General features: G+C 39.2%; 1 protein-coding gene across 6 annotated transcripts in view; it reads right to left on the reverse strand.

Annotated features, from left to right (window-relative positions):
• VPS13B (vacuolar protein sorting 13 homolog B) overlaps nucleotides 1-21,480 on the reverse strand; it is a 750,734-nt gene that overhangs the window by 83,331 nt on the left and 645,923 nt on the right. For all 6 annotated transcript variants that reach the window (XM_028108562.1, XM_028108579.1, XM_028108553.1 and 3 more), the window contains 4 exons: nucleotides 20,912-21,108; nucleotides 11,473-11,654; nucleotides 9,880-10,229; nucleotides 4,297-4,458 (listed from right to left, as the gene is read on the reverse strand). In XM_028108562.1, the coding sequence (XP_027964363.1) occupies nucleotides 4,297-4,458; nucleotides 9,880-10,229; nucleotides 11,473-11,654; nucleotides 20,912-21,108 (891 nt within the window). The remainder of the gene's footprint in view (nucleotides 1-4,296; nucleotides 4,459-9,879; nucleotides 10,230-11,472; nucleotides 11,655-20,911; nucleotides 21,109-21,480) is intronic.

A 21,480-nucleotide genomic window follows, 5' to 3' on the forward strand; every position in this document is an offset into this window, starting at 1 on the left:
AAATTTCATAGTCTATAAATGAAGTTTTATTGGAACACAGCCACATTTTTCATTATGGCTGCTTTTGTGCAGAGAGGAATAGCTGTGAGAGAGACAGGAAGGCCCCAAAAGCCTAAAATATGGACTATGTGGCCCTACACAGAAAGTTTGCCAACCTCTGCCTTGGAGTAATATACGATTTTCTATTTTCTTCACTAAATCTGACTACTTTAATGAGTATGTCCCAGATGCTCTGCTGCTCTTCAAAATTCTTACCTTGTTACATTTTGCATTTTTCATGAGCTTATGAAACTTATGTCCATTTTGGAGCAATATTTTATTATTTTCTATAGCTCTGTCTAGAGCCCATTTTCACCTTGCTAGATGGTTTGATTACTGAAATTAAGTCACTGGTACTTGGAATTCAGCAATTCTAAAAAAATGTATAATCTATAAATTGTGCATGTTTTGAGGATAAAAGCACATGCAATTCCTTTTGCATACAAAAGGTATGAGGTAGAGGCATACAAGGTAGAGGCATTCCTATTTCAAGTTTAATTCGCCAACAGTGCTCTCTATTAACCAGGAAAGGAAGTCACCTCGAACAGCCTTTACACAAATCCTACTGGTTGATGGAAGTGTCCCCATATTCAGTTTGGCTACATTAAACAAAACCTTCCTTGACCCTAAGCTGCACCTACTACCCATATTCTGGGGAAAGATACCATAAACTCACACCTATAGTCCTTAGATTCATCTTTATACAATATGAAGCACTTCTTTAAAGACCAGTCCTTTGCTAGTTACTGTTCTCATCCAACTTCATGTGAAGTCTACTGAACTGGGATATTTGAGGGCCGTTTGTGGTGGCATATATGATTGTGTGGCTGAATATGTTCAACTATTCCCTAGGAATTAGTTTTGTTCTTCCTTTGTTTGTTTAGGCAAGCAACAGTTGCGGGATACCAGCATTTAGTGGATTTTGCCTCAGAGCACGTGTTAAAAACTATAAGGAGAGTTTACAACTTTTCAATTTTAAAATCAGTTTTGGATTTCTGGAATTGGTGTGTCCATGTTTCTTCCCATCCTATTGGGACTTACTGTTGTTAGCAACCTCCTGTGTGGTTCTAAGATATGCTGACCTCTTTGAAACCTTTCCAGCTGTCCTTGCCACTTTCTTGATCTCTGCAATATAAGCTACATTGTTTAGTGGAGTTAAGTTCTATGAACTCTGGAAATTCTCCCTGAGACTATGAATTGACTAACACCCAAGGTAGCATAAACATGCAGACACAAATGTTCCTAAAACCAAGCCTGCTGGGCAACGCAGGACATGACGTGGAGTCTGGAAAAAGCAACAGTTTGCTCAATTGCAAGTCTATGACTACCTCCAGGTGCAGTCTGAAGCTAAGTGGCTAGTTTTTTGATCCTCAGATGTAACCTCTCATTAGAGCACAACAGAATTTGCAATTGTGGATGCAAGGAATTCCATGAAGATGCTCTGGGCCCATTAAGACTTCTGGTTTCAGAGGGTTCTAAAATACACTTTCTTCAACCTATGGAGTTTTGTAGAGAGACATCATTTTTTTTTTAAACAAAGCTGATCTAAGTTTTAGCCTGAAGATTATAATGACTACAGCTCATTAAAATTTGTATCCAGAGAATGCAGTTGCAAATTATAAGCAAAAAGAAAAGTTTAATAGCTATCTGTCTTATGTCCGGTTTGTCATAAAAAGCTTATTATTTTTGGTAATAAAATTAAGACTTTGCAAGGGATTTACTTGGACTAGGAATCCCACATTAGTCTAGCTTTAAATATGGAGTATTAGACCAGCGATTCTCAGCCTATCTCTTGAAACCTCACAGCTTGGCTATTCTAATAGACAAATCATGCAGCCCAAACCTAGGAGAGCTGGACAATGCCGTAGAAATAACATTCTATCGAGAATCAAAAGATATGGAATTCAGTCCCAACTCTACCACCATCTCAGCTTAACATTTCCATTTGTCTCCTTATTTATAACTTGCATAACAAATAACACACACCACACATGGATATTGTGAAAACCAAACTAGTAACAAATACAAGAAGACCTTGAAAACAGGCAAAAGGGTAAAATATGAAGGTGTCGTGCTGGCAACGGTCAGCCATGTTTCTTTCCTGGTGCTTTCCTTCCCACCCAGACACCACATGTCCGTAACATGAAGACTCCTGTTCCTCCACAGCCCTGAGCTCTTATCATCACCCCTCTCATCCAGGAACCTTTTTGTTTTAAGATTTTATTTATTTGAGAGAGAGACCACGCGAGCGAGAGAGCACAAGCAGGGGGAACAGCAGAGGGAGAGGGAGAAGCAGGCTCCCCGCTGAGCTGGGAGCCCGATGTGGGGCTCTATCCCAGGACCCTGCAATCATGACCTGAGCCGAAGGCAGACGCTTAACTGACTGAGCCACCCAGGCGTCCCCAGTATCTGGGAATCTTGAGGGTCACCAAGGGCCATGGTGGTCTGTGCCTCTTAAAGCAACTGGTGGTGGGGGCTTGGGTGGCTCAGTCGTTAAGCGTCTGCCTTCGGCTCAGGTCGTGATCCCAGGGTCCTGTGATCGGGTCCTGTGATCGAGCCCCGCATCGGGCTCCCTGCTCAGCGGGAAGGCTGCTTCTCCCTTTCCCTCTGCCTGCAGCTCCCCCTGCTTGTACTCTCTTTCTCGCTCTCTCTCTCTCAATAAATAAATGAAATCTTAAAAAAAAAAAAAAAAGCAACTGGTGGGCGTGGTAAGCTTCCTGCATTTTGCTTTCTGTGGGGAGAGGCCTGAGCCTGTGTGGGTGTGGGCGCAGTGGCCAAGGGCCACGGCTACACTGGGCTGTGCCTTTCCAGAGGTTTCTCCTGTCGCTGAAAATGCAATTACTGTGGAAACTTTTTGAACATCTAAAAGGTTATATGACAAGTATTAACATGGGTTGTCTCTGAGTGGTTGCCATTATAGGTTTTTTTTTTTTTTTTTTTGCCACATGTCTGTATGTTCTCACTTCTGCAATTAATAAGACAAAAGCCCAAAAAGATATTTTGAAACAAACAAACAAACTGGCCTTTAACTATGTTACGAGGGGCAAACAACTAAACCACTTAAGAACACATAAATATCTCCAGAGAAACAGAAAACAAGGGCATGCCATTCACTCTAAAAAGATGAGTACAACATCATCTCATCGGAGAAATTTTTCTAAGAAGTTTTATTAAGAAAGGATTTATGTGGTTTTAATGTCCTGTCAGGTTTACTAGAAATAAATAAATATTCTTAAATAAGAATGTACTGTGTCTATCTTTCCAAATTTTATTCTAGTACTGTGGCAGTATGATGAAAAAGCAAGCAAGAAATCAGAATCTAGCTACTGGGTGGGGGGCAGGGTGGGGGAGAAGCAAGAAGGACCCCGAGGGCATAACATATTCTGAAGCTGGTCTATAGACCAGATGGGAAAACTTGCTCTCTAATCTAATGACTTTCTTTTAATCACAAGCAGTACTTTCCTTATTACCCAGAGTTTTAGAAATACATTATTCTTGAGATGACTTCCTAGGATTTCTTTTACTCATTTAAGACCACATCTTTGTATTTAATTCATCCTCATATTATCCCTGCAGGGCACGTCCCTCTAATTATTCCCATCTAAAGTGACGGGAAAATGGAATTACACTACTTGGAAAACAGACATCCTTTGGTATGTCTTTCCTCAGTGCCCCCTTGGTCACAGATTGTGAGCTGTCCTTGGAGGGCAAGGACTGTGACTTCCCTGTCTTTGCATGTCCAGTGCCCAGGCAGAGTATGTACGTGGTAAAAATCTGAACAAATGCATAAATAATAATAGCCAACACGTAATGCTTACAGTACCTCGAGCGCTATTCTCGCGCCATTATACACAGTAACTCACTTAGTCCTCAGAAGCCTACAGAACGGGTCCTATCATTATCCCCATTGTACAGATGAGAAAACTGAAGCCCGGAGAGCAAAGCAAGGTTTACACAGAGCCAGGATCAAAGCCCACGAGCTTTGGTTCTAGAGTCCAACCGCGTAAGCGCCACACCGAGCGGCCCCCGCAGCACGTGGGCCAGCCAGGAGACCATCCCCTTCCGGGAGGAGCAGGCCTGCACTGGGCTCCCATATCTCAACGTTTCTGGGTTTCTCTCCGGGGCAGCGACGCTGTGGGGTTCCTTGGGAGACTTAAAAAGGGCAATAACTGGACACAGGCACACGAATGCAGAATAAACGAATCCCCAACCATCACAGTCACAGTTGCTGTGCCTGTAAGGCTGCCTCTCAAATACCTGCGGGGATCTGTGGGAACGCCAGCTGTACTGGTGACTGTGGAGACGCGCAAGCAGAAGGTTCTCATCAGTGTCCACCTGGCCAAACCGCAGTGTCTCCTGTGTGTCATTACAGATCACAAAATGGCTGAAGACCAACTCCTCTACCTCAGGGCACTGGTTCTGAAAGGAAAAGAACGCGAACGTGCATCAGATTAATTGCAAGATGTTTGGCAGCTGTCTGCCCAGTGGCGACTGTTACAACACAGAAACACTACGAGATCTGTTGTCATTAGCTCTGGTATACAAAGTATTCTGTATTTCCAGGAGACGCACCAAAAAATACCTTAAAGAGATCTTCGATGTTCCAAGAATATGTTTTGATTTATACTCCTGCAAAATAAATCATATGCACAGAAGAGTAAGAGAACAATGAGATCCCTCAAACTTTTAACATTTTAAAACAAATTAACATGCTACAAAGAATGCTGCACTGAGTAGTGCACGTTTTTGAGCAGAGTACTGGAGGCTAGAATTACCACGTTCCTGGCCTTCTAAACTCGACAATCAAGACCAATTACCAAAGCCACAGTTTGTACCCTACAGAAAGTAAGGATCATTTAGGTAATACATCCCCAGATCCCTTAAGGGGGAGGGTGGATGTATGTGTGTGTGTGTGTGTGTGTGTGTGTGTGTGTGTGTGTAAATCTGCTCAGGGAGAGATGTAAATAAAACCGTAACTTTCCCTCTATTGTTAAGAGGCTGAACACATAAAACAGACCAGCTCTGGAGTCAGTGTAAGCCAAGCTGCAGTTTTCAAGAGAGATAATGTGCGTTGAAAAACAGTTGGTGTCTGTGTCAGCTAATAGTCATCCATCAGCTCATGTCTCCCATTCATCTGCTGAGGCTCAACAAGTTAGTACTATGTTCCTGTCTTGAGACCTCCCTTCTCAACTTAATAGTGTCTCCATCGGTTGCTGTTATATCTAAACACTGACAAAGTGACAGAGCATTTCTGTGTTTCCTCTTCTATCCCTCGGTTAGTTAATGGCTTAAAAAATAATAAACATACTTTTGGTAAATGAATAGTTAAAAAGATGCTCAAGTTGAGAATGCAAGAAAAAAATATTAATTAGCCGATCAATTTGCAGACAGTGGGAGGTAACCGTAACTGATACTTCTGGTGGCCTCTATTTCCTCGTTGTAGAGCTAAATGTCACAATGGCACTCTTGGTCACTCGCCATTTTCCCAAGGGGAGGGAGAGTAAAAGGGGACACGTAACTCACAAGGACAGTGATTTAAGTGATTATGAGGCCTGAGAAGTCTAAGGACAAAAGTAGCTGGAATCCAGCCTGGACCAAGACCTGACCTAGAACCTCATCCAGAACAGGTGTCCTGGGGGGCAGGATCCACTCTTAGTCATGCACAGGGCCCCCTCAGTAGATGTGCAGTGCTTTCTGGCTGCAGCTGGTGGAGAGGCCCTGAAACACCTCATTCTTCCAAATACCCTCGGGGACTCCTCACTCTGTCATTCATCGATTCTCACCAACCTCCCTATTCTCATGGAGCGGAACCTTGCTTGACAGCCACACTAATCACAAAAATGAGTCTTGGGTTAAGAGAGACCGAAGTACTTACAAGCAAAAATTACCTGTTGTCTGCCACACTCTATGCTGTGGCTTTTTTTTTTTTTTTTTTTAAAGATTTTGTTTACTTACGTGTGAGAGAGAGAGAAAGAGAGCATGAGAGGGGAGAGGGTCAGAGGGAGAAGCAGACTCCCTGCCGAGCAGGGAGTCTGATGTGGGACTCGATCCTGGGACTCCAGGATCATGACCTGAGCCGAAGGCAGTCGCTTAACCAACTGAGCCACCCAGGCGCCCCTACGCTGTGGCTTTTAATCATGAGCTATGATTTCAAAGCTTGACTCCCAGTGGGGTTGAACGTCCTGCCTGATCTGACCCCACCGCACCCTGAGCCACTCTCCACTGGCTTGCCCCGCCCGAACCCTGCGAGCTCTTTCCTGCTCCTCCAACATCACACTGGCCCCCTTTCAAGTCATTCAACACATCTAACTCCTTCCTGCCTCAGTGCCTTTCCCTTGCTTGGACCTTTTTTCCTTCACACTTGACTAACTTCTTTCTACTTACACTCAGGTTCCCATTTTCAGGTCACTTCTTCTGAGGAGCCTTCTGGGAGCACCCCCAGAGCAGGTCACATCCCCCTATTTTATGCTCACATCACACTCTACTATTTCACTTTCCCTCCTGGGACTAAGAAATTATTTGTTTGATTCTGGGTTCCTCCTGTCTCCATCGCTAGAGTCCATGCTGCATGAGGGCAGGAACCAGGTCTGTGTTATTTTCCGGTTTATCTCCAGTACTCAGCATAATGCCTGACACATAGGGACTCGATAAACACTTATGAAACAAATACATGAGTAAATTTAATTTTTAAAATTATAAGTGAATACATGTTCACAGTAGAAAAATTAGAAAATATAGGAAGTATGTATTTTTTTTAAGTCTCTAATTTTACACTCAAAGAACTGCTGTTAATATTTTGGTGGATTTTGTTCTAGCAATTTTTCTCTTCAAAGTGTCCTGCCTGTTTCTACTCCAGTCTATCCTATCTAATCCTATCTTATATGTCTTACATACTTAAAGGTTTATAAACCTTTAATCAAACTGGAGTCACAGTGTATAATTATTTTCATGAGATTTTTCCATTTGCCATTATATAATCAACATAAACTACTCTCCTTATAAACATTTTTCTCTCCTTTAGGTCCAAGAGTGCAAACATGGAAAAAGGGATATTATTCCAAACTCCCAGTTAGATGTCCTGAGACTGAAATTCAGTTTTCATAATAAATCGGGATCAATCTCCTGGTAACAGAGAGGTTAAGTTACCAGATGGGACTTGAGTAGGGAAAAAAAAATCATATTACTTTCCTCATCTCCAAAAACTGACCTTTAATAAATGATGAGTGTTTTAGAAAAATGTAAATGAAAGAACACAAGGGGGTTGTTTACATTTTTCTAAAGAGTACTCAAAGTCCTCAGAGAACTGTTTCTCTACTATTCCTTCATCTGTGGAGTTCATTATAACCGTAATAAGTTTAAGCATTTCTTGGAGTGTCTTAAATTCTGGTGTATTATAAAAACAGTTCATACACATTTTATATGACATCATATAGTCTAAGTTGCAGGATGCTGACTCAGATTTGTAATTAAAAGATGGCTTATTTACATTTAGGATTTGGGCTGGAGTGTTGTGCAGGCATTTGCAATTAAACAGAGACAGACATCATTCTGGTGTAAGATAAGACACATGAGCAAGACCTTCATTTTTAAATAAAAATCCCCTTTACATGTTATTTTGTCCCAATGTGGGGATATGGCATTGAAATATAAAGCAAATTGCAAGTGGCATTTTGCATCCTTAATCTGGTTTCACAAAACATTAATCATGTGCAAAAGAGAAAAAAAAAACTATGGCCAGAGAAATCAGACACTGATGAAGGCTTCTGTTAATCTTGAGCTTGTGACCTAAAGGTGAAAGGTCAAATTGTTTCATGCTTCAACTGTCTAGTCCATCCACACTGGATACAAATGACTTGTCTCAGATATGAATCCAATAAAAGTATGCAGAAAACTTGAATAACTTATCTTGCTTATTAAATTCATATTTCTCATTGGCAATAATTAGATTGCATATGAGCACTGTACACACAATAACTTCCAAGCTTAGGAAACTAATCTTCCCCACTAAGGGAATAAACCACATTCAGAACATCTTAGAAACAATGAACTTAATAACCCTCTACAAACCCATTTCAATGTCAAATGTTTGTTAATTTCAAAGTAGTGCATTTTTGTATTTACTTTAGAATGCATAGGGTTAGATGCCTACCACATTAAAACTTGGTGGCAAGTACCCTTGACATGGGAGGAAACAAGAAAATTACAGCAACAATTACAGAAGTATATCCTCTTGTGGCTCATGTTAACATTGCCAAATCCCTGTATAAATCAGAATCAACTATTCATAGAATGTACCTGTCAGCAATATGCTACGTGACATATGGCTCTACTTAATCAAATATACAATTCCATTTTTTAAAAAAACTCAGAATATTCCTTCAAGGCACTGTGTTAGCCAGTCAGTCATTGGCACTCTGATGTGGTTTAAAACATTTAAATATTTATGCACCGTATTTTATTTATATGTATAGCTGTGTCTAAGAGAATATTTTTACCCTGGGAGGAAACTGATATTTCTGAAGGCCATTTTGCAGTAGTTGCTACACATGAGTCCTCTTAGAATGGCCCTGATACCAAGACAAAAATATCCTGGGTTTAAATGCTCTATCAATGACTCTTTTATATTTTCTAGGTTTGTTTTTTATTAAATTCATTGTTCAAAATATGACAAAAAACAGAAATTGGAGCCATGGAGGTTTTTTTCACATCACTATTCGAACCAGCTGCAAAGATTTAGATCACACTAGCTCTTATTTTACGCATGTCCTCTGCAACAAGAAAACCATGGAATGCCCTTAAAAAAGAATTTTAAAATAAAAAACAGATGTGTTATCTTCTTTCCCTTTGCTATTGTAGTGCCATGTTAGGTAATTAATTCCTTAGTCTTATATAGGTCTTCATGCATATAAAGAAGAGAGTTTATTCCCATAAAAATTCTTAAGTCAGAGAACTCAGAGCCCCCCTCCCGTACCCCCACCCGCCTGTCTCCACATGAGGTCAGCACAGGATGAAGGACATTTCTCCTGGGGGGCCAGCTCCACACAAATGCAGGTAGTATATACAGGTGGGGGGCGTGTCCCAGCTTTAATAGCAACACAAACTTGATGGAAATACAGTATTATACTGAAAATCAGTGTGGAAGCAGAAGTGATTTGTTCTTAAATTGTGGAGCACAGTATTATCCAAACATTCTGTGAAATTATTTTCATGCTAGCGGCATGGACAGGTTCCCCATTTTAAATATGCCGTGCAGCACAGACTTACACTTCATCCCCTTGTTTGATATGGCTAATTTCTGGCAAGAGATGAAAGGAAAAAATTATCGATTGAGAGTCTTTAACTGATTAAAAAATGGCAGAATGATAATAGGGGGAAAGACTAAGACTTGTTGGGCTTGCATATTTCTTCTCGCTGCTTTTTCCCTCTGAAAAGATGAAATGTTTACTATCAGCAAAGCTCACACAGGTTCTTCATTTCTGCAATGGATGCTTAGACAATCTGATACATAACTAAGTTGAAGCTTTGGCAAAGGAAAGCCATAATACTTGGAAAAAATTTCTGGGAATATGTTACTTTCCACACAGATGTGGTACATTAGTCACAAAAATGTGGGCATGGTCTCCTATGCATGTGTAGAGAACCCATATTCTCCAAAGCTTTTAAAAATAACATGCATCACTTTGCTAAACAGAGAAAACCCCAAATATTATGATGCCCATCAAATTCTTCATCCTCACACATTTTTGTTTGTGCTTCGCTTACTATTAGAAGTGATAACATAGAGTGCCTAGTAAAAGATCACATGCAGACAAACTGTAAACTGTTCTAGGATGTGCATACCTGTTGCCAAGCTTGTACTGCAGTATTTAGAGAATGAACCACATGTTGCCCAAAGTTGACAAAGACAGAGTCCATTACAATAGTGCAGTCAAGCAGCTTTTCTCCCGCGTCGCGGGAAATGGCCACCTGCCCGAAGATGCTGAAGGGTTTCACCATGCTTTGCATCGTGACATTTCTGCACTCGAGAAGTTTACAGTCCGCTTGAGCTGAGAACCGGATCTCCTGACACACAGGACTATTGTTCCACTGCCGGAGATACATGTGAGGTTCTTTGAAGGAAATAATCATGTATTCTAGTTCAGATGGCACATTTTTATCGGAAATAAATGGCTGTAGGTATTGTGGCGGAGCTGTTAGAAAACAAACAGGAAAAAACAGCAATTGAGATGAGCCAATATTTTATGGAAATAAAGAGATGACGTTTAAATTATTCACTTTTTAAAGATTACCGAATTAGCTATTTGCAGTTTAATAAATGCAAACACTCTCTTGAAGGCGTTATACTATTTGAATTACCATTTGATATTTGCCAACAAAACGGTTTTGTTCAATCAGCATGCCTCAAACATATATTGTCTAAAGTTCACCTTCACTTTCACAGACAAAAGTTTGATCAACAGATAAAATGAAGAGGAGGCAAATATCGAAGGAGAGTTTTATGAAATGCTCTGTATCTACCAACCAAATCTCAAAAACAAAAACATGACTCGAAAAGAGTTAGAAAAAGCAGGTTAAATTCCATTTTTTGCTGAAAGGGCAAGATGCTTAACAGCAGCTGTGTTTAGTTCTAATCTGATTTTTTAAATCTGATTTTTTTTTCCTTTTTCCATTACATGTTAGGTTGAAAACCTGAATAAAAATGTACTAACTAGGAAATATTTGGTATAGACTTTTAGGAGTAATTATTCATGTGACATTGGCAAATTTATAAAAGACGACTTTCGGTGGTGGGAAAATTTAATCTTCTACCTTACCAACTTGTTAAAATGACAGTTCTTTAAATTTCTTGAGAATTTGCCCATCCTTTGTAGAATGTATTCATGCTTTTGAAATCAGGTAATATCGAATACTTTTGGAATCTATCCATCATTAATGTAGTAGCTCCGGACACAGAACAGAAACAGATGTATTTCTTTTAAAAAGATCCTAATTGGAATAACAGTAAAACCTGCAATTTTTCTAACTTCCTTGAAAATTCTTATTAGGAAGCATGCAAAATCATGCTAGTTCAATAGTACTGGTAATTTATATTATAGGTCCATATGATGGTTCAAAAGTAAGGGATACATCTGTTAGATGAAGTCAGCTTCAGAATAATTTTGCCAGTGATCATTGTTAAGGGAAATGAATGCCTCTTCTAAAAATTTCCACCACCACATGGGTGGTAGTTAGTAGGGGGAAAGAGCTTTGGGTGGTGGAAGTGATTAGCAATCACAGCACTTTAAAACATCACTAATACTGCAATACACAGAATAAAAACCCTTCCACGCCTTTTTACTTCTGGGCAAAAATTGATGAAATGTGTCTTGAGAACACTCAAGAAAGACAGTAAGTATTAAGTGGTTGCTATTCAGATGCTAAAGGAAAGAATACCTGTGCCTAGTTGATCAAGGTGATGACAAAGATGGAACTCCAGGTGAGCAAACTGGAAGGAAAGGCAAAGAGACGGGACAAACCATGGGGTAAAACAGGAGTCGACTCTGGTACAGGCAGCCAGGGCTGTTGGAGTTACAAGTTGGTCACAAGTGCTTTGAGAACCAGATTCACTTGCAGAGCTATGGGAAATAAATAATAAAAGAAGATCAATGACCTAGATTTCCCAATACCGTACAAGTAAAATGTTTTTCAATAAGGGTTTTTAAAGCTAGCACCCATAATCCTATAGTTAATATATTATCATGAAATCTTCTGTATTGACTCACACAAACTAGTTGTTTTTTAAAAATTAAGTTCATGTTGATTATTGTCTGTAAGTCATTAGCAGAAAAATTTCAAAGGATGCCTCAAACCCCAGGTCGTGTTGACCTACTTCCAACCCAATTTTCTTCCATCTTCATCTCATGCAATTTATGGACAACTTGTTCTATTAGTTTAAGACCAACACAATTTGGAGTATGACTCTGCTGTTTAAAAACCCAATACAGGGGCACCTGGGTGGCTCAGTTGGTTAAGCGACTGCCTTCGGCTCAGGTCATGATCCTGGGGTCCCGGGATCGAGTCCCGCATCAGGCTCCCTGCTCAGCAGGGAGTCTGCTTCTCCCTCTGACCCTCCCCCCTCTCATGTGCTCTCTCTATCTCATTCTCTCTCTCAAATAAATAAATAAAATCTTAAAAAAAAAACAAAAACCCAATACGCAGGGGCGCCTGGGTGGCTCAGTTGGTTGAGTGACTGCCTTTGGCTCGGGTAGTGATCCTGGAGTCCCGGGATCGAGTCCTGCATTGGGCTCCCTGCTCGGCGGGGAGTCTGCTTCTCCCTCTGACCCTCCCCCCTCTCATATGCTCTCTCTCTCTCATTCTCGCTCTCTCAAATAAATAAATAAAATATTAAAAAAAAAAAAACCCAATACGCAAACAATGAATCATGGAACGCTACATCAAAAACTAATGATGTAATGTATGGTGATTAACATAACATAAAAAATAAAAAAAAAAAAAACCCAATACTTTCAGCATCATCATAAAATGTTTCACTTTGTTTTACTTTTCCAGATTGTCCATATCCATAGGGCCATGAGTTAGTCAATCCTCTTTATTGGAGACTCACTAAATACTATACTAGGTGCCATAAAAGTTATGACCATGTCCAGAAGAACCAAGGTCCCATGGACACTTACACTGCATGGGTCCTCTATTCACTTGCCCATCCTCCTACCGCCATTTTAAACAAGTAAAATCTCATTAAAAGGAACAGTGAAGGCATCTGTAGGAGGGAAGAAGCTGGTACATGGCAGCTGCTGATGTGCGTGTGAAACATGCTGCCTAGCTGCCTTGCATCAGTGCTAGCAGAGGCATCATGGGAACTGGGGAGTGGGATGGCGCAAGGGACATTATGGTGACTGCAGATCACTGAGTAGATGCTGCCCCATTCTCTCTCATCATCCTCTGCCTTCTTCTTTCCAAATCCGAAATTTGTTCTAGAGCTATGGGAGCCTGGCTTCCAAGTCCCTGAGGGGCCTAGAGAAGAAACACTGATTTACAGTATCCTAGGGAGAACTATGACAAGAAAAACTAAGGAACTATATCACCATCTAATCGATGATATAAAATACGTAGACATTTAGAAACATCATCAAACAGAACAACCACCCAGGTACAGGAAGGTTGGAAGTGCTGCCAGAGTAGAAACAGAAGAGGAACCCAGGATGGCGTGAGGTGCATCACGGGGGATTGTCAGAGTGTGAATCTTCAGCTAAGTTTTGAAAGAGGTTGTGAAAAGCCTGGTGAAAATGAAAGCTAGGAGCATTCCAACACGTTTATTGAGTATTACAATTTTAAGAAGTTTATAGTTATATAGTGGTATTTACTGCAATGTTAGTAAATCTCCAGTGCCTACAAAGAAAATACAAACTCTGGGGCAATTTGTTACTGATTAAATGTTATGTGCAAGGAATGCATCTAAGTATATTCTAAAGCTTCTATAAATGGGCATGTTAATTTAAATAGCCTTCTAGGAATTTATCTGTGAAGTTACAAATAACAGATTTCATCGACTAGGTAAAATTAAAACTTGTATTTATTCAGAAAGAGCAAAACGTATTAGTTGTACATGTGTTTTATACATTTAAACTACTTTCAGAAGTTGTTAGAAATAGGGTACAATGTTAGTCAAAATATTATTAAAAATCCAGGCGAGAGTTCTATAAGATTAGTTTTAAAACAGTGAGTACACAATTTGAGGTGTTTATCTGAAGCATTTTTCTTGCCAACTACAATTTTTGACACTCTTGATTTTCCAAGATTTATTTTTCTATCTGGAGAGTAGCAGATAGTATAACATATTGAAACAGGAGTATGTGCTATAATTTTTATTAATAACAAATTGATTAATTCTTTAGTTCTTCCTACATTAAATATACATATAAATTTTTAAAAAGAGATTTTTTTGGCTTATATAGTTAACAGACTCAAGTAGTTAGAAATACTCTTTCAATCTTAAAATCCTAACTAAAATGGTTGTTGAGTTAAGCTATATTTAAAAATTCAGACTTACTAAAAAATTAGTCATACCAAAATTAAAATTTCTTAATCACAAAATTAATATGGTATATACAAACTGAATATACTTTAAATGTATTTTGATCAGTAAAATGATAGTTTTTCGATACTCAACTTAATTTGATCATCATTATATATCATTTTAAAAGCAGCATATATATGCTTACCTCTTACACCAGGACTAAAAAGATGTAAGTGTAATAGAGCTAACCAGTCATAAATAGGAGAGGGATGACCCTGCTAGGGACACTTAGAGCAGCTATGTTTGCATAATTTCCTTAATTAGGTACAATGAACTCTGACCCAGATGTCAAAAGGAAAAAGATAATTTATGAGATGTGTAATCAGTAGAAATAGAGAAGAAAGTAAAAGTGGTAACTCCTGGGGTAATACCTCTCAAACAATAATACACAGAACTCCAGATTCAGTAGTTAGCTGAACTATCCCTAAGATCCTAATGGAAACTCAAATTCCTGGAAATATTCTAAAAAGTGGAAAATATGGCAGGAATTTTACATATCTATATCTGCATTTTAGCTGAAAGGTAACTTACCAACTGTCCTATAGGGGGGTGCCTATAGATGGGTATCAACTCTTTAAACGAGTATTTTAGTAAGTCTGTGTTTTGATTGATTAATAGGCACTGCTGGGACCCTGGCACAATCCTTGAAGATTCACTCCTGGTGCCATTCTCAGGTGAACACCTATAGCAGCGCAGGTACCCAACAATCTGACTTAACTGATGAAGGCTTGAGCTTTTCTCTGGATCCCTCCATAGTAAGAAGGCTTTTATAATACAGCAAAATACAGCAGAGAGATTAAGCAGAGAATAACTGGGTAAAAGACCCTAGTGAAGATACTTGCATTTCTATCATTTATATTATAACCTTCAGCAAATTGTATTACCACCTGGCTAAATCTCATTTTTTTCCATCTGTAAAATGAGTACAGTAATTGAACAACTCTGAGTATTAAAGGAGATGCTGCATACGAACTGTTCAGTATAATATCTAACACTCATTAACAGAAAAAAATGCCATCCCTCTTTTTCTGGCTGGTAAACAGGGTACCATACTGGTCACGTATATCAACGTTAATTGTTGGTGATTGCCTTTAGGTCCCAAGATGGGTCTTGTAACATCACACTGACATCCACCTCATTGCGGCATGGTCTCTCAACACTGGTTCACCTAATCTCCCTCCTTCCTCCTGCAAAAACACTGTTCTGACCATTCTGGGAGACAGCTGCACGGGGGAGGGTGCCTGTCTCTTGCACCAAGTCCTCTCTAGTCCCTAGAATCACCATTTTTTAAATGCTTTAACTCTAACCCAAAGTAAAAAATACACTTTTATTGTATTCTAGGTCACATATAAAACTGGTGGAGGGGGGAGGTAGGTTTACTAAAAATATGACACATGCTGATATTTTAAAAATTGTCATGAAATATATAGATAACATAAATTTACTATTTAACCCATGGGCACAGTACATCCTCACTGTCGTACAACCATCAGTGTCCCCATCTCCAGAGGTTTTTCATCTTCCTGCACTCAAACTCTATACCCCTTAAACAAGAACTCCCCATCCCCCTCTCCTCCACTCCCTGATGAACACCATTCTACTCTGTCTCTAAAAATTTGCTACTCTTGGTATCTCATCTGGAGATACCAGATGGTATTGGAGTGGAATTATACAATATTTGTCCTTTTCACACCAATATTTATTTTATTAAAAAAATTCCAGCTACAACCTGCTAAATTGATTTCATGACCCACTAACTGGGTTGTAATCCATGGCTTAAAAAAACACAACAGGCTTAAATAGGCCCTCAGGTAAAGGACTCCTTTATATCTGACTTTAGAAAGAGAGAATCTTCCACAGTTCACAGACTAAGCACCATGACACAAAGACTTCTGAGTCATTTTAATATCATCAGCCTAGAACTTTAGGTGAGCCCCGAGGAAAACTGATTATTTTAGGGAATGTGTACATGGAAAAGGACTTGCTGGCAGAAGACCAACTCCTGGTGTTACATAGAGTTCAGTCATCAACTAAAAGGAAATAGTAAAAGGCTTCAAAAAGACACTTGGGGAAAAATACAAGCATCCCTTCTACCCAAGGTAGAGAAGGCAAAACTCAGGTTTATCCCCGGTAAAAAATATTCTGGTTTACACCTAAATGGTTTACGAAAATCAAGAGTTTTAAAAATGGTACTCAAGAAATTTAGGTACATCTAAAAGTACACATCCAAGCAGCCAAATAGAAGGGAAGAGAATTTGGAGGCCACAGTCATCTTCTTGGTAAGAGAAAGTTCAACTGGTGGAGAGAAGAGAAACAATCCAGAGACTTGATCATCACGATGCTCTTCATCTAATTCCTCTGCTGTATTATCTATGCAAGAATCAAGGCTTCAAAAAATGAAAAGCATCTCCTCTTTGGAAAAAAAAAAAAGCTGTTGACCACTGTCTCAAAGATTACCAAATATGAGTGGATGGGGGCTTCTTTTATAAGATCTTTAGGGAGTAGGAGAGAATACTTTGTTGTGGCACATTCAAAAATGAAAGTACTCCAAAAATCTCACTAGAGTTTCAATTTTCATTGCGTGAAGAAAGAGCACCCTCAGCCACTTCTTTTTCTAAGATGCCTTCTTCTATTAACCACCATTTTGGGGGTGGGGATAAAAAGTCCTTATAAGTCATCTGCTTTCACATGTTCTAATGTTGTGAGAAATGACCGCACAATATGCACAACAAACCATCAAAGATTTGACACAGGTGAACACAGTTGAGCATTATCAACTGGTAATAAAGTTAACTGAACCTATATATCAAGATCTGCAGTTATTATGGTGTTACATGATAGTTGCCTGTAATTTGTATAACTGTATACAGTCACACACTTCTAGGATTTCGTCATTTGGCGTGAGGGTAAGGGGTGTGCAGAAACAAATTAGATGGCTGTTCTGATCCATCAGAAGACATCGAATTGATTCCAAACCCCGGGAACCTAGGAGAGTGGCCCAAAACCTGAGAGTTGGGCCCACCACTTTGTTGCCCCTTTTTTCCTTGTAGGGCCAGTTACTGGGTAAGAAACTACATATTGCAAATAGAGTGTGCAGTTGCTGGCTACCTTGTGTCTGCTCACTAGACCCACACTTTCTGCCCTTCCACATCCTCTTCTCTGCTGCTGGACTGCATCAACAAGATGCTCTGTCCTCTGAGAGGACAGTGGAGTGAGGGTATGTATTCCCCCGGCTCCTGCAGGCCTAAGAATGGGAGGGTTCCCCAGGATTCCTAGCCCCAGGGTTCCGTACCATCCCTTAATCCTGCCCACACTTCTGGAAATAGTCCTTTCATTAAACTCTCTACAATCTTCAAGTTTGAGTTTGCCTTCTGTTTCTTGTCAGGACCTAACTGATGAAGGGGATTTATTAGGCTTAAGCAATAGGCATGGGCAATACATTCATGATTAGATTAAAGATAAATAGCTGAAAAAAAAAAGATAAATAGCTGAAATGGATATCTTGATCAGGGCTTAAAAGCTGTATCTCTTGCCTCCAGTCCAGTATGCAGCAAATGGGAGAAGTCTCCTAAAACGTCAATACTGTAGTGGAAACTAAGCTTGAAGTTACTCTACTTCAAATGCTACCTTCAAAAAAGAACAATCATTACCAATCGCTCCTTTTCATGTGATCAAGCAAATCACTGGTTAAAGATGGTGGGATGTAATTATTACAAATACACAGGCATTGAGTTAAAGATAATATACCTGTATGGGATAAACAGACTAAGGTTTAAGAGATTGGCTCTTTTGTCTCCAGTCCTTTGTAATGAAGGCTACCTGCTACCCTTTGGACCGGTTAGCTCCCATTCATTCCTTAAGGCTTCAGCTTAGAAATCAGTTTCTGAAAGCCAAATACCTAGTTGGTGATGGAGCCAGGACTTAAATCCAGGTCTTCTAACTTGGAATTCTCTATTAAATAGTGCTTCTATTTACATACATATAGTGATGCCATTACCACTGAGCTACCCTACCCTGTTGCAACTTTATGCCAATTGTGGGCAAGATGCTCTTTGCTTTTTCTTCCTCTTTTTTCTTATCAAGATTAAGCTTCATAGGACTTATTTTTATGAACTTTCTTCCTGGAATGCACAACAGTCTGATGCATATCCTTTTCAAACCACTGAGAATATTACTTATAAGGTAATCTCTAATCATAAAAGCGGCAGGTTTTTGTCCAGTTCTAAATTTCTCATGACAGAATATACTGGAGCTAACTGCAGCAGTTTTCCTTCTGCATGAAATGCTGACATATTATTGAAGCACTAATGTTTTCTTTCTAGAAATTAGAAAAAATTTATTTACTGTCCCTTCTGAAAAGTGTCTTAGTAGGATCTTATGAAGTTGACTTTTAAACCAACTCTTTAAATTTAATTTCATAAATATCAAATTCTATCTGAAAAATGGTTAATGTCAAACAAAGCAAGATCAATTGTGAAATATTAGGTAACTTGAAAAATCCCAGGTGAGGACAAAAGATCTGTGATTACAATGTCAAAAGCTTGGTGAAAAATTGCCTGAATTTGATTGTCTGCATAAATTTCCATTCCCTAAAGGTTCCACATTTCTGTTGTGCTAAGCTTACCACAAAAGTAATTTTTATGAATGTTTCAGATTCAGAGGAATTAACCTTGTCGAAAATGCTTCTTTCAATGCTGAAAATGCATTCTTTTATAATTAGAATCAAGAAATGATTTCTACCTTGATACTATTAATGAAACTCAGATTAAAAACATTTTTGTTACTTACAGCTCTATTTTCTGAGATTTCCTGGTTTCTGACTAGGTAACCTGTACTTAGAATAGGCAATCTTCCTATGCATTTGCTAACTCACGGGATGGGTATTCTTTTCATTGCAGCATTCCACATATAAGTGAAATTAAGATTCCACTCCTCTAATATATTTTTGCTAGTTATAATCAGTAGGTAATATAAAAGGAAGGTAATTATTCTTGAAGAGCCACATGACCTAGAAACAGGATATATAAAGTATAAAACATATTATTAAGCACACGAAGTAATCACTGGAAAAGACTGTGAGGCTACTGTTAAAATGTTAAAGAGGTTATCAGTGTGATATGACCAAGGGTGATGGCATTCTCTTTATTTTCCAAATGCTCTTCAATGAACATATAGTATTATTGATAAAAAAAAAAAAGAGAAAGCGTTCACAACTCTTTATAATAGAAAGTAGGAATCAGAACATGAAATGATGTGCTATGATTATAACCTTGTAAAGGTATACATACAGTCACGGGCAAAAATAAAAGTAACACAGAAAAAACAGTTGATTTGTGGGATGTTATGAATGATGGATGTTTTTTCTCTTTGTTAGTGCCAGAATGTTGTTTGGGGAGAGAAAAGGAGGGATTACATAAAAGGAGTAAGAGAACGCTAAAGCCAGCTCATCAGGAGAACTGGAAGGTAGGACACTGAGAGTGATAGACAACAAGATGGGCCTGAGCCCATGGTACACGCATTATCATATGACCCAAGAAAACTATCCCACCGACTGTGATTTAGTATCTTTTTCTTGTCTTTTGTGGGAGCGTGAACAGAAAGGCTTAACTAATAGGGATATGTAAATGAGAAGATGTGCTGAAGAATGGGTTACTGAAGCCAATTTTTTTTCTACTCTTAAGTTAGTGGATGTATCAAGCAGGCAAATATTGAAAATAGGGACAGTCTGGCCCTCTTTGGCCACTAACCAGATATCCTGCAGGAGATGTGGGATAGGAAATTGTGAGGACATGATACAGAACACCTGAAGTCTATAGCTCTAGAGATTCATTATTGGCCAAATACAATGTAGAGCTATCTAGAAATCCTTTGGATAGACGTCATTTTGGTTAGCCAAGTTTTTCTAATGTCTAGAGATATTTTAAAGTTTTTTTTTTTTTTAAACCACTTAAGAGGGGTGCCTGGGTGGCTCATTCTGTTAAGCATCTGCCTTCGGCTCAGGTCATGATCCCAGGGTCCTGCTCAGCAGGGAGTCTGCTTCTCCCTCTCCCTCTACTCCTCCCCCACCTTGTGCTCTCTCCCTCAAATAAATAAATAAAATCTCTAAGAAAAAAATAAAACCACTTAAGAAAGAAATAGTTCCAAAATTTATCTTTTTAGAAGGAGACAATACAATTTATTTAACCTCTCTCTTAATGCTCCAGGGTTATCATTAACATATATTGTTTACTGTGTCATTAACAGTCTGTTGAGGAATGGGGGCGCCTGGGTGGCTCAGTCGTTAAGCGTCTGCCTTCGGATCAGGTCATGATGATCCGATCGAGCCCCGCATCAAGTCCCCCATCAGGCTCCCTGCTCCGCGGGAAGCCTGCTTCTCCCTCTCCCACTCCCCCTGCTTGTGTTCTCTCTCTCACTGTGTCTCTGTCAAATAAACAAATAAAATCTTAAAAAAAAAAAAGGAATCTGTTGAGGAATTAATGGTTCTTTTCTTTATATTTTTTGTTCAGGATGGCTTGATTTTTTTTGGTAGTTTGTTTTTTGCACTTTTTGTTTTTATACTTAAGGAACAGGTTATTACTGTGAGGGCTCACAGGGCTGTATTATGCATACAACACAGGATTTTTAGTACTCAGACTTTGCTATATCAGCTTGTCTTATGTCCTAGTTTCCATCTGTAGTTCACACAGATGCAGCTGCTAGCCAGCTGAGATCCGGCTAAGTGAGGGGTCACTAGATACGAGGACTTGATGACTATTTCCCAGTATAATGTCACTATTTCATTTTTCGCTGAGTTACCTTTGGTCATCAGCACCATTTTGACTGCTGTTCAGGACAATTCTCCAAAGATCCGAGGATACCAGTTTCTTCTGGTCACTCACAAGATTGATATCCGGCAACTGCAGTTCACACACTTTGCTTTCAGACAGACTGAATTCTTGAAATGCAACAAAAACCTTCTGGAGTTCATCCCAGTATTCCAAACTGCACGGAATCTATATTAAAATAAGGAAGATTTTAGAAGTTGCAAATAGAAACTATGATACAGTTCTATATTTGTTGAAATGCAAATTAAACCATAAAAGTTATAACATGAATAAGACTTTTAAAAAGGGGTAAGTCTGTAGAAGACAGTAGTTTAGAATTTCTTTTCATAGTTATATTCACCCTGTTTACCTACTTTTTTTTATTATTGTTATGTTAATCACCATACATTACATCATTAGTTTTTGATGTAGTGTTCCATGATTCATTGTTTGTGCATAACCCCCAGTGCTCCATGCAGAACGTGCCCTCTTTAATACCCATCACCAGGCTGACCCATCCCCCCACCGCCCTCCCCTCTAGCCTACTTTATTTTAAAAGAC

Source organism: Eumetopias jubatus, unplaced genomic scaffold, assembly GCF_037043125.1.
Source record: "Eumetopias jubatus isolate StellerSeaLion01/CBP00866 unplaced genomic scaffold, mEumJub1_p1.0 scaffold_4, whole genome shotgun sequence".
NCBI classification, from domain to species: domain Eukaryota; kingdom Metazoa; phylum Chordata; class Mammalia; order Carnivora; family Otariidae; genus Eumetopias; species Eumetopias jubatus.